Here is a 14164-nt window from a genome sequence, read left to right as displayed (position 1 = left end):
GACAGTTGTCACGAGCCTTGTTGATAGGGTAGTCTCAAGTTTGAATCCCTTCGTCTTGTACGGATGCACTAGCTCATGGTGGTGTTCATACCATGAATTTCGTGTTGTAGCGATATTGTTGACGACTGGCCTGGTCCCCTCTCGTGATTGGTGTCCACGCTGCTCCTGAGACTTGTGATAGGTATTCTCATTGGTGAGGCATTAATGTCTCTTCCTATTTGTTGTGCCCTACCAGGTGTTAGAGATTGGTTCAGAGTGATAAGGTGCCCATTTATGGAGAGATAAGGAGTGAGGAAATATTGGAGAGATAAGATGAGAGTGGACTGATAAGGAGAACAGAGTGAAAAGAAAAGAAACAATGGTAGAGGTTCAGAGTGATAAGGTGCCCATTTATGGAGAGATAAGGAGTGAGGAAATATTGGAGAGATAAGATGAGAGTGGGCTGATAAGGAGAACAAAGTGAAAAGAAAAGAAACAATGGTAGAGTTTGGTGTTGTAGACCATGAAGGTGTTAATACCTCAAAATATAATACCATGGGGAGGGGGTCCCCCATTGTGATTCCCACTAATTCATAGCTCTAGTCAAAAGAGATTACCAATAAAAAAAAAAACTACATTACACCAAATCATAGATATATTTTATTATAAAATTCTATATTATAATTATCTATTATTATATATATTTATAATATTTTAATATAATTATATATTTATATTTTATATTCAACTATTTATTTATTTTATATACTAAAATTTCTATTGTAATTATTTTTAGTATTTATTTAATATTTAAATAATTTTAAAAAATATTATATTTAATAACAACTAACTACATTACACCAAATTATTAATCATACACAATGTCAATTTAAAAAAAAAAAACTTTAACCTACCTAAAAACCATGCTAATATAAACAATGTGCACTAAATTTCAGGATTGGGGAGGTCGTAAATGGAAACATCTCGTCCATATAAGCTATAAATAATTCTATCATTGTTTGATAGAATTTTTTAAAAGACTTTTTCAAGATATGTTTAATCAAGTTCACCTACATGTGGCTCAACAATGAAACCATAGATCATTTTTTGTCTGTCTTTGGTAATAGAAATTGATAAGGGGCCATATAGACTTAGGGATTGTTAATGCTAAAATTTAACTTTATATTAAAGATTATAGATGAAACCAAATTATAAAAAAATAAAAAGTAAAAATAAAATGAAACCTATTTAAAAAAGGAAACGCTAATTCATATATTATTGATTTAATCAAGTCAACTTAGATATGAATAATAATATTAATTTTATTATTTAAAAAATAATTGTATTTATTAAAAACTTATTTCATGTTTATATAAATTAAATAATAATATTATTAAAGTTTGTATATAATACATATTAAAATCAATTATTTATGTATTATAAGTTATATTATAATAATCTGGCCTATAAATTAAAATTAAATGAAAAAGTTAATTTAGCTTATATATGAATAAAATAATTATTAATAATATCATTATTTAAAAACAAGGATGAGAACAAGACCATTTTTTTTGGGATAGCAGGGATGATAGTTTATGTATATTATACAAAGAGAGAGAAAGAGAGAAATTTTTATAAGATTAACTTAAAAATTAAAAATAAAAGAAACCTATTTTTTTTTTTAAAATCAATTCATAATTTAATTATTTAATTAATTCAATTAATATAAATATAATTATTTCAAAAATAATAATTAAAATTTCTATATAATATTTATTACTATATATATATATATATATATATATATATATATATATATATATATATATATATATATATATATATATATATATATATATATATATATATATATATATATAGATAGATCGGTAAGAGGCCGAGGCCAAGAATTTTATTAATCATTTTTAAAAGTTTACATTACTCCACTCGTGCGGGCGCCAGTAGGAAAGAGTGGAGGCGAGAAAACCTCCGGCCTTGCCCAGGACCGTAGCCCAGATAATCTCTACATCTATATACAAATAGTCACAGATTCTAATCATACATCAGCACCCCGGGCTAGGGTGAGCAGGTGGGAGGATGTTTCTCTCCCTTACAAGCCCTTGATTACAGTTTTCATTTATCACCGAAAACCTTGAACCATGGCTTTGGATTTGAGCTACGATTGCTTATAGTTCCTGATATTTGATTAGAGATGGCTCTGCTCCGTCTGCATGGTTAGTATTCAATAACTTGCCCAGATTATTAGTAACATTTAATACAAGAGAGTTTTATCTATCAAGCTAGGGAGCTCCCTCAGCCAATTATCCTGCAAGACCTATCATTACAGAACATATACCAAGAAATATAGACAGAACATTATAAACAACGAGGTTAGTGATCCTTCCGAATTGTTTCTAAGTGCTTGACCTCATTTTTCTAAGTTATAAGTTGATATATCATTCATAAGCCAAGATTGTAGATAAAGCCCCCCTTTTTGAAGTTTGGCCACCCAAAGTTATGAATCATCTGTCTACCACCTCTTGTTTATGTGCTCGGATACTATCCCTATTGATTTATTTATATGATATATTATAATAAAAAAATTATTACAATAAACAAAAATCAAAATTTGAAAAGTTAAAAATGTAATTTTTTATTTATATATTATATTGATTACATATTATACTATAAAAACAAATTATTTACAACTTTTAGAAATTTATAAAAAAAATGAATGACTAATAAAAAGGACAAGAAAGAATGAGATTATTTTAAAATAGGTAGATAATCAAAAACTTCTATCTTTGGAAAAAGTTAACTTTAAAAAGTTTAAAATAAAGACACTTGCCTTGTTCCTTTACAATCATCACATATTAAGATATCCTTGCATTTATCCGTAGGGGAAGCATTTGTTGGAAATTGAAAACAGTGAAACCCAAGACGAAAAATAAAAAAGACGAGAAAATCAGAAAATGGTGGAAACCCCATGACCGGAAAATCAAAAAATGGTTAAATTTCAATTACTGACTGGAAAATTTGATAGATTTTGGCGTACTAGCAAACCAAAAAAATCAACAGGTGAAATTGCTTCAATGGTATTGCATTGCTTGAAATGAATTCTGACCTATTGATTTTAAAAATCAGTCTACCCATCTCAAATAAGAGACGCCTTCGTCGTAATAAAAAATAAAAAATATGTATATGTAAGGGAAAATATCAAGTCTTATATAAATAATCAATCAATTTAGCTAATTTTATTGGAATATGTTTCTAAAGATGTTAAGAATGGATTCACTAACATGTTCAAATTTTAGGACTTAGTCAAACAAATACCACAAAATTTGTAAAATGATTACTTTCTATTATGGTTTAGATATGCACCTATTGAATTAATGTCCACTTGTGAATAACTAATATAATTTTTGAAACTAAATTTAGACCCACAAAAGTGAATTGGTAGAGAATGGATGACTATGGACGTCTTGAGTGAGGTGGTTTCTATAAATGTTTGGAAAGTTGTTAGGTGACGATCATAAATTAAAGTAAAAGGTTATTTTATTGAGTCCCTTTTTGCACTAGCTACTTAAGCTTGCTTAGGTTGCGAGTTTTTTTGTCTCTAGTCATAAGATTGTGACACATTTCATTATCTATTTTTATCCTCACTGATGACTACATATTTTTTCGTTTTATAAGGATTTCTTATTGTATAATGCATTCAATTCATTATTGTGCACATTCATAATTATTCAAATATTTTTATATTAAAAGACTCTTTGGCCTCCATAGCAATTCCATTGTTTTCTCTCTCTTTATGTGATAGGGTTTTGATAGCAGGTGATCCTTAAGAATTATAGGGTTGAGTAATTAACTCCAACATAGTATCAAAGCTCTAGAACTATAAATCTATCTATTTTTGGAAAGATTTATCTTTAAGTGATTAATTATTGTTTATTGGAGGAAACAAACCTCACCAATCTATCCAAAAACATTAAGATTGCTTGTTGAAATGCTAAGATCAAAGTTTGAAAGATTTTGGCAATTTTTTAGTGCTCATGAAATTCTTTTAAAAAAATATTTACAACATATGGATATATACAATGTATGGAATCCATATAGGGCGTATGCTTGCCATCATTACAACCTATAAAGATTTTCAATTGCCCTACATCAATTTTTCGAATTGTAACAATTTTTTTAAAACAAGTTTAATCATTTTTCCAACAAATTTTTATTTTGTTAGCTTCATCTACATTTTCTTAGTGGATAGCATTGATTTAATTGTTGTCACTATGTTTATCGTCACACTGTTTTAGTTTTTATCCGCTGGCATTTCTCAATTGATAAACACTAATGAAAACAACACTAACATCTCAATAAACTTCCAACCATTCTACCAATCTCCTACCATGAAAACATTTACTACATATCGATCATGGTTTTTCAACCCTTGTCAAGAATTTTATAGTTTAATTGGTGGTTTTCTAGTGTTTTTTAAGGTTTCAAGTTTTCCTTAAATGATTTTGTGGCACGCTTTAACTATTTTTTGGTCATCATTAGTGATTTTACAATATTTTAGGGAATATTATAACAATATGAGAATATTTAAATCACTAGCATTAGTTGACAACAACATGAAGGGCTTCCAGTTGATTTAGAGATTGAATCTTCTTTGGGATCTTGGGTCCAACTACTCGACTTTGAGGATATCCCCTTTAGATGTCGAAAGTGCTTCCAAACTGGACATGTTGTTGCACGGTGTGAAATAGATAAAAAAAAAAGGATCTGCTTCTTGGTGGAAGGGTGCCTCCTCTGAACACTATTTTGTTAAAAATAAAAGCTTCTCCCAGGTGGTGGCACAGGTTCCTCAGGCCGATGGTATTGCGCCTCTGGTTGCTACCTCTATTTCTGGTGTTGCCTTGCCTCAGGAGTGAGTGGAGGCTTGCGGTGGCATCCCGACTGATTGTTTGAAAAATGTTGGATCTTCTTCTTTGATGGATTACCCTCCTGCGTTCTAGATTGTTGCTGGATCTTTGTCTGATTCTTCGATTTCTGTTGTCCCTGCCTCTCTGGATGCTGGCTCTGTTCCTCCTGATGATGGGAGGTCCTCTATTCTAGACCCATCCTCATGGCAAAAGGCTATTGCTAGGGTTGAGGAGGGATGGATTGATGTTAAAAGTAAAAAATCTAAATTGTCCCAGTCCTCTTTTGATATGACCCTTCGATCCCCCAAGGGTAGGACAAATTCTTGATCCATCCTGGTTAGGTTGGGGCTGCTGGTTTTTAGCAGCCCGCTGGTTTTTGGTGGGGGTCTTTCTTATGTTGTTCCCCTTCTTTTGATTGGTTGTGCTGAGTCTCTTTTGTGTTCTGTTTCTTTGAGTGGACTTTCAAGTTTATCTTTCGGTTCGGATTGCAGGTCCTTCTAAAACCTGTCTTGTATAGGGTTTCTGGTCCCTTAAAAACTTGTTTTTCCTTAATCAAAAACATGAAGTCATTATATGATAATACCTGTAGCTTGCCCCTACTATTTTTTTTAAGGAACTATTTTTTATTTTTGACATAATTTGGGCATATAGTTTCAAAATTTAGCAAATGATATATTATCAAAAGGATGGTTTCCGACACTTTCTAATGGTGTAAGTTTTTTTGTCATATATTTACCTAGTATATTTTATCACTTGTTAAAATTAGATCTTCGGTTTGGCTCTCGAAATTATAACTTTTTGCTTGAATTTCTAGTTTTTACAAATATTACAATGTTGGAAAGGTATTTCTAAGCTACCCACATATATCCATGCACTTTTTTCATAAGTTTTTGCATGCATCTTTCATTGTTTTAATTGATAATATATTGCTAATAAAATAGTGTAGAGGTACAATGCGAGTAACAAATCATAAGGAAAACCAAGGTCACAATATTAGAGATATTGTCCTTAAACAACAATATAAAAGATCGTATGATTCACAAAGCTAACAATAGGAGTTGTAGATCATAACTAGTATACTAGTTAAACCACATACTGCCAAGAGACCATATCTTGCAAATCACAGGTAAGCACTGCATTACTGCCAAAAATTACAAATTTAGTACCGAAGGTTAAGGCCCACTGCCAAGATGTTATGTTGTTATTTCCCAAACAAAACCTAAACCTATAGCATACCATTTCCACACATATCAAAACTATCAAAAATATATATACGTATCAACCTCCTTCATCATGATTCCTCTTTGTAAATATAATGGAGCAAACATTGCATAGGAATTTCAACAAAAACTCTTACTATAAGTATCCATATCATTCCACCCTAAAGGAGGATCGATGTTATAAATATCTTCATTGGATCTCACAATCTCTAGCATAAAGTCATTGTCAAATAGAACACTATCTTTTTGCATAGCATTGAAACCTAGGTCTTCCATAAGACTATATTTGTACTTCTTATTGTAAATGTTTTGAAATTCAAGATAGTTCTTTATAAATATACATTACCTCTCTTTGACTCTGGCCAATCGTTAGCATATTTTATTTCTGACCTATTGACAATTGTGTGGCCAAGATCCATGAGCTCTTGAAACCTTTCCCTATAAATTTCAAGGGTGATAGTAATCTACAATGAAACCACATTGAATATGTGTCTTTTAAAAGACTCGGTAAGATTTCTATTTTGAACTTGAAACCTATCATCTCCATTTCTATATTCATGCAAAAGCCAGAGAATTTACACAAACAAAACAAGCCAAGAAAGATTATACACTTTACCAAGACCATTAATGCAACCAAACAAAACTTCAAACATATAATGGTTCTTATCAGAAACCAAGACTCTTATCCATAAAGGAAGATGGACCATGATTCTTTGGAAAAATTTTTTTTAAAGAAAATATGCTTAATAAATTCAAGAACACTAAATTGGACAAAGATTACCATTAGGGAAAGATAAAGGGAGCCTTTTTAATAACAATTGCTAGTTAAATCGTGACTACAGCTTTAATTCTAGCACACAAGACCACAAATGACTTAGGGCTTTAGGGCACTGGGCTAGGGTGAGGTTTAGTCCCCAACAATCATTAAGGTGTCTGGTCACAACATTATTCTTTACCAAGTAGCAGTAAATGTCTTTGGAGGTAACTTTAAGTAGTGTTGTGCCATCAGATCATTTAGAAGAGTTTAGTATGTCAGCATCAAAAGTAGTCTTAGATCTTACAAGCTTCCTTAAGCATTGAGTATGTCCTCTATACTAAGACAATTTTATTTGATTGAGGTATAGAATTACTACATAGCTGCTTAAAATTTCTTTTTATTTAAAGATTAACAACACTATTTTGATTCCAAACTTAATCTTATGTTCTCAGTTTCCAAAAAGCCAAAATAACAGAACAATCTACTGAATCCAAATTTTCGTAACATCACTTAGATGCAGGAAAATAAAATCATGATAACACCGTAATAATGAAATACCTTAGAAATTTGAGGCAGGAAAGAACAAAGATTTGAGAAGTGCTACCTCAATTTGATCGTTCTGTTCCACTCAGCTAACATGTGATCAAATGTCGATTTGTTCTGAAACCCTGATTTTGCTTGCTGATGTTGATAAGGAGGAGCACCTGAACAATTTGCATTGACATCTGCGTTGTCAAATTGCTCTTCTTTTCGATTTTTCTGAGAAAACCTAAACATCTCTTGAGCAAAATCTGACCAGTTTTGAAAGAATTTACAGCGGCCATTGAATTAGCTTTAGTGTATTTGCAGAAGGCACTCTGCGTGCAAACTTTGTGCTGGTAATAGGGCAAGGAATTAACCGCAATTTGATTAAATCTCTCTGCATTGTGTAAATCCTCTGAGAAGCTCAAATGCCAGGAAGCTTCGGCAGCAGCGTAAGGTGAGGCCTCAAATTCCACCACATCGTCCACAGTAAGAGGAACCTTAAATTCAACACCGTCGTCCATTCCAGTGCAAGCAATTTCGCTAACTGACAAGAGAATCAAGATCCAAGCTAGCATTGAATTCATCATGGTATTTTACCATCGCCTATAATTGATATTGAGATAAGCAAGGCAGTAGGATTCGAACCTTGATCGCCTATATCCAAACCGCTTATTAAAGGTCATCAAAATTATTACCGAATTTGCTAATGGGCCACCAAGCCATGCTTTTGCTTGACCAAAACTCTTTCTTTTTTTTGTCCATAATAACTAATTTGATAATTTTGTTCAATTATTTTTGTTTTGTTTTTTTCTATTTAAGATTGACAAAGATTTGTTTTCTTAGACATTAGCCTACAAAAATATCTTCATTTATTCAATGATGGTTGTTGAGTGTTTGCTAGCATTCAATTTTGTCTTAAATTTTTAGTCTTTAGTCTTAGATATATATTAAAAAAATTAAAAAATATGATGTAATGGAAAATATTACGTCTTACATAATTATAGAGATCAAATATATAAATAATCAATCAATTTAACTAATTTTATAATAGTTTAATATGTTTCTAAAGATGTTAAGAATGGATTCACTAATGTGTTCAAATTTTAGGACTTAGTCAAACAAATACAACAAAATTTGTAAAATGATTGCTTTCTATTATGGTTTAGATATGCACCTATTGAATTAATGTCCACTCATGAATAACCAATATAATTTTTTAAACTAAATTTAGACCCACAAAAGTGAATTGGTATAGAATGGATGACTATGGATGCCTTGAGTGAGGTGCTTTCTATGAGTGTTTGGATAATTGTTAGGTGATGGTCATAAATTAAAGTAAAAGGTTATTTTATTGAGTCCCTTTTCACACTAGCTACTTAAGCTTGCTTAGGTCGTGAGTTTTTTTTGTCTCTAGTCATAAGATTGTGACACATTTCATTATCTATTTTTATCCTCACCGATGACTACATATTTTTTCTTTTTATAAGGATTCTTTATTGTATAATGCATTCAATTCATTATTATGCACATTCATAATGATTCATATCTTTTTAGACTAAAAGTCTATTTCGCCTCCATACCAATTCCATTGTTTTTTCCTCTATTTATATGATAGGGATTTGATTGTAGGTGGGGTCAAGTAATTAACTCCAACATGGTATCAAAGCTCTAGATTTGTAAATCTATCTATTTTAAAAATATTTATCTTTATGCGATTAATTATTTTATATTGGAGAAAACAAACTTCACCAATATATCCAAAAATAATAATATTGCTTATCCAACTAATATCGAACTCTAAAAAAATTTGGAATTTTTTTAAGGGCTCATTAAATTCGATTAAAAAATTATATACAACATATGGATATGTACAATGTATGGAATCCATATAGAATGTATGCTCAAGCCATCATTACAACCCATGTAGATTTTCAATTGTCAAACGTCAATTTTTTGAATTCTAACAAACTTTTTTAATAGGTTTAACCATTTTTTCGAACAGATGTTTATTTTCTTAGCTTCATCTACATTTTCTTAGTGGCTAGCATTGATTTATGTATTGTCACTATGTTGATCATCACACTATTTTGTTTTTTGGCCACTGGCGTTTCTCAATCGATAAGCACTAATCAAAACAACACTAACATCTCAACCAACTTCCCAATATTCTACCAATTTCCTACCATGATAATATTTACTACATCTCGATCGTGGTTTTTTAAGCCATGTCAACAATTTTCTAGTTTAATTGGTGGTTTTCTAGTGTTTTTGACAATTTCAAGTTTTCCTTCAATGATTTTGTGGCACATTTTGACAATTTTTTGGTCATCATAAGTGATTTTACAATAACTTAGGGAATATTCTAACAAAATGGGTATATTTGAGTCACTAGCATTTATTGACATCAACATGATGTCGTTATATGACAATACCCCTAGCTTGCCCCTACCATTTTTTTAAAGGAACTTTTTTCTTTTCTTTTTGACATAACTTGGGCATATAGTGTCAACATTTGGCAAATCATAATATCATCAAAAAGATGGTTTCAAGCACTTTCTAATGGTGTAAGTATTTTTGTCATATTTTTAACTAGTAAATATTTTATCACTTGTTAAAATTAGATCTTCATTTTGGCTCTTGAATTCATAACATTTTGCTTGAATTTCTATTTTTTACAAATATTACAATGTTGGAAAGGTATTTATAAGCTACTCACATTTATCCATGCACTTTTTCCATAACTTTTTGTATGTATCTTTCATTTTTTATAATTGATAATATATTACTAATAAAATAGTGTAGAGGCACAATGCGAGTAACAAATCAGAAGGAAAACCAAAGTCACAATATTAGAGATATTGTCTCGAAACAACAATACAAAAGACCATATGATTCACCAAACTAACAATAGGTGTTGTAGATCACATCTATTATACTAGTTAAACCACATATTCCTAGGAGACTATATCTTGCAAATCATAGGTAAGCACTTCATTACTACCAAAAATTGCATGTTTAGTACCAAAGGTTAAGGCCCACTGGCAAAATGTTATGTCATTAATTCCCAAACATATTAAACCTATAACATACCATTGCTAAACTTATCAAAACTATCAAAAAGATATATGTGTGTCAACCTACTTCATCATGATTTCTCTTTGTAAATATAAGGGATCAAACATTCCTCTTTGTATCACACACTCCTTGTTACGCCTACACATATCTATCTCAATATGCCTCACACTTTCACACATGCTCCTTGTTTCTCCCTCCCTATCTCTCTCTCTCTCCCCTCTCTCTTCTTCTCTCTATTACCTCCTTTATCTCTCTCTTGCTCCCTCTAGCTCTATCTTCCCATCTCTCTCTCTCTCTCTCTCTCTCTCTCTCTCTCTCTCTCTCTCTGTGTGTGTGTGTGTGTGTGTGTGTGTGTGTATCACTTCCCATATCTTTATCTTTTTGTCTCCATCTCTCTCTCTCTTCTCCATGTTATATTTATTTCTCTATCTCTCCTTTCTATCTTTATATCTCCCTCTCTTTATCCCTATTTCTCCCGCCACCTCTCTCTCTCTCTCTCTCTCTCTCTCTCTCTCTCTCTCTCTCTCTCTCTCTCTCTCTCTCTCTCTCTCTCTCTCTATATATATATATATATATATATATATATATCCCTCCACCTATTGCAAACATAACATGATCTTGTTGGTAATAGAACCTAGTTATCTTACTGATTAGTTTTTGTTTTAGTCATGTTTGGAATCATATAACTGGATGCATAGTTGAGTTTAAGCTATCACTACTCGATTGAGACCTTGGTAGCACAAACATCATCATTTTTAAAATGTCCTCCCAATTGAAGTTACGCATTGAACAACTGTATGCAAAATACACCAATTGTTTTCCTAATTGACCTTCCACACCTCTTTGGCATACCCAATTGCTAGTAGTGATGATGTCATTCAAGCTATTAATAGCTCATTGAAATTTGATTCAATGAATTGAATGTGTTGGATGACTAAAAAAATTGATTTTACTATTTTTGACAATTATTTAAAATAAAAAATTAAATGTAAACTATAAGATTGTTGCTCAATTTTTCAGTTCTATATGCTTATCAAGTGAACTAATAAAAGAAAAGCTATTAATAACTGGGTGAAATTTGATTCAATGAATTAAATATGTTGGACATGTAATTGACTAAAAAGATAAAAGAAAATTTGGATTTTACATTATTTAAAATAGAAAATTAAATGTCTGCTTAAATTTTATAATTCTATACTGATCAAATGAACTAATATAAGAAATTGAATGCATCATATACATTAATATTTATGTCCTAATAGAAGTAATAATAAGTTATTATACGGAATAAACTGCTACTGATGTTACTGGTTCAATGGGATCATCGGCTTAAGCAACTGCTGGTGGGTCTATATATGTCTCTGTAACTATCTTTAACTACTAAACCTATATATTTTATATAAACAACATATCTGAAATGTTTAAACAGAGCCCTTTGCAATGAGGAATATGTTCCCAGAATGGAAAACTTGATTTGCTCCACTGGCTTTCGTGGGCAGATTTTTAATGCCAGTCACATAAATTTATTTCCTGAAGATCTTCAGCTCTGAGCCATGAAAGTAAATAGCATGGGGATTACTAAATGTCAACCCAGAAAAATATTTCTTTCCCTGCTTACATTCATGGCTCCTCATAAGAGGGACTCTCTCACTGTTGTGCCAAAATTTTGCCACTGAGAAACATTCCAGGCCTCACCCTGCACATATCCCATACGAAACATTTCATAAACCTTACAAGTACTAGCACAGGAAGAATTCTGAGCACAATATAAGAATGAGAATTGTAACTCCAAAATCTAGACAGGGTTATACATACATCGGGTCTCAGAAGAATGCTGGAGCAAAATTGAAATGGCTCTGTATGTGTTTGGAATGAGAGGACTTCCAGTTGCTTTCTTTTCATCAGATCTAGTTGCTTGATCAGCAGACTTGTTGGCCAGGAATACTGATCTTTCTGTAAACTTACTTTCATGTTTACTTGGCAGGGGATCTCCTTGCATTTCTCCAAAGTTACTTCATTGCTTCTATAAATGAATGTGTCCTTTAAATCATATGGTTGGTCCGCTGATTCGAACCCGCGACTTCCTTCCTCTTGATTTGGGAAAACCAATTCCTGCAATATTTGATTTTCTTGTTCGAGCTCAGCAACACGAAGCTTTAATTCCTTCAGATAGTTTGTGGTATTTGCCAGTATTGAATGCTTATCTTTCTGTAAACATGACATTTAGAAGTCAGAAGCAGCACCAGAATCGCAACATAAAAAAGCTTTTTCCATTTTCCTTCTTTTTTCCAGTACTGGAAGAGGAGAACAGAGATTTTGGGGAAAATTTGTAATTTTTTTTTAATGAACTCTAAGATTCAAGGACAATTTTATTGAATGCTTATCTTTCTGTAAACATGACATTTAGAAGTCAGAAGCAGCAACACAATCGCAACATAAAAAAAGTTTTTCTTTTTCTTTTTTTTGTTTTCAGTACTGAAAGAGGATTACAGAGATTTTGGAGAAAGTTTGTAAATTTTTTTGAATGAACTCTAAAATTCAAGGACAATTTTATTTGGTTTAGGTATAGAATTACTACATAGCTGCTTAAAATTTCCTTTTATTTAAAATTTAACAACACTACTTTATTTCCAAACTAAATCTTATGTTCTCAGTTGCCAAAAAGCCAGAATAACAGAACAATCCACTGACTCCAAATTTCCGTAACATCACTTAAATGCAGGAAAAAAAAATCATGATATCACCGTAATAATGAAATACCTTAGAAATTTGAGGCAAGAAAGAACAAAGATCTGAGAAGTGCTGCCTCAATTTGATCCTCCTGTTCCGCTCGGCTAACATGTGATCAAATGTCGATTTGTTCCGAAACCCTGATTTTGCTTGCTGGTGTTGATAAGGAGGAGCAGGGACAGTTTGCATGGACATCTGCGTTGTCAAATTCCTCTTCTCGATTTTTCTGAGAAAACCTAAAACATCTCTTGAGCAAAATCTGACCAGTTCTGAAAGAATTTACAACGGCCATTGAATTAGCTTTAGTGTATTTGCAGAAGGCACTCTGCGTGCAAACATTGTGCTGGTAATAGGGCAAGGAATTAACCGCCAGTTGATTAAATCTCTCCGCATTGTGTAAATCCCCTGAGAAGCTCAAACGCCAGGAAGCTTCAGTAGCAGCGTAAGGTGAGGCCTCAAATTCCACCACATCGTCCACAGTAAGAGGAACCTTAAATTCAACCGCGTCGTCCATTCCAGTGCAAGCATTTTCGCTAACTATAACAAGAGAATCAAGATCCAAGCTAGCATTGAATTCATCATGGTATTTTGCCATCGCCTATAATTGATATTGAGATGAGCAAGGCAGCAGGATTCGAACCTTGATCGCCTATATCCAAACCGCTTATTTAAGGTCATCAAAATTATCATGCAATTTGCTAATGTGCGACCAAGCCATGCTTTTGCTTGACCAAGACTCCTTCTGTTTTGAATGCATGAAATTTCTACTGTCCATACTAACTAATTTGATAATTTTGTTAAATTATTATTTTTATTTTTTTTTCTATTTAAGATTGAGGAAGACTTATTTTCTTAGACATTAGCCTACAAAAATATCTTCATTCATTCAATGGTGGTTGTTGAGTGTATATATTTAGTCTCCGGTTTTAGATATATATTAAAAAAATTAAAATATG

General features: G+C 31.9%; 1 protein-coding gene across 1 annotated transcript; it reads right to left on the bottom strand.

Moving 5' to 3' along the window:
• Positions 1–11919: 11919 nt before the first annotated feature.
• On the bottom strand, positions 11920–13945 carry LOC131032111 (anthocyanin regulatory R-S protein). The gene is made up of 3 exons (XM_057963038.2): positions 13239–13945; positions 12294–12686; positions 11920–12174 (listed from the first exon to the last, which is right to left on the bottom strand). The coding sequence occupies exons 1-3, from the start codon at positions 13401–13403 to the stop codon at positions 12109–12111; spliced, it is 624 nt and encodes a 207-aa protein (XP_057819021.1). The 5' UTR covers positions 13404–13945; the 3' UTR covers positions 11920–12108.
• Between the last annotated feature and the right edge of the window lie 219 nt (positions 13946–14164).

The sequence above is a fragment of the Cryptomeria japonica genome, chromosome 4, assembly GCF_030272615.1.
Source record: "Cryptomeria japonica chromosome 4, Sugi_1.0, whole genome shotgun sequence".
In the NCBI taxonomy this organism is placed as follows: domain Eukaryota; kingdom Viridiplantae; phylum Streptophyta; class Pinopsida; order Cupressales; family Cupressaceae; genus Cryptomeria; species Cryptomeria japonica.
Note: the sequence above shows the minus strand (reverse complement) of the source record. Positions and strands in the feature narration are given on the sequence as shown.

Coding starts and splice junctions, on each gene's coding strand:
- LOC131032111 (XM_057963038.2), bottom strand. CDS start 13,403: ATGTCCATGCAAACTGTCCCTGCTCCTCCTTATCAACACCAGCAAGCA. Junction 12,687..13,238: donor TCTTGCCTCAAATTTCTAAG/GTATTTCATTAT, acceptor TCATGTTTACAG/AAAGATAAGCATTCAATACT. Junction 12,175..12,293: donor GCATTCTTCTGAGACCCGAT/GTATGTATAACC, acceptor GGATATGTGCAG/GGTGAGGCCTGGAATGTTTC.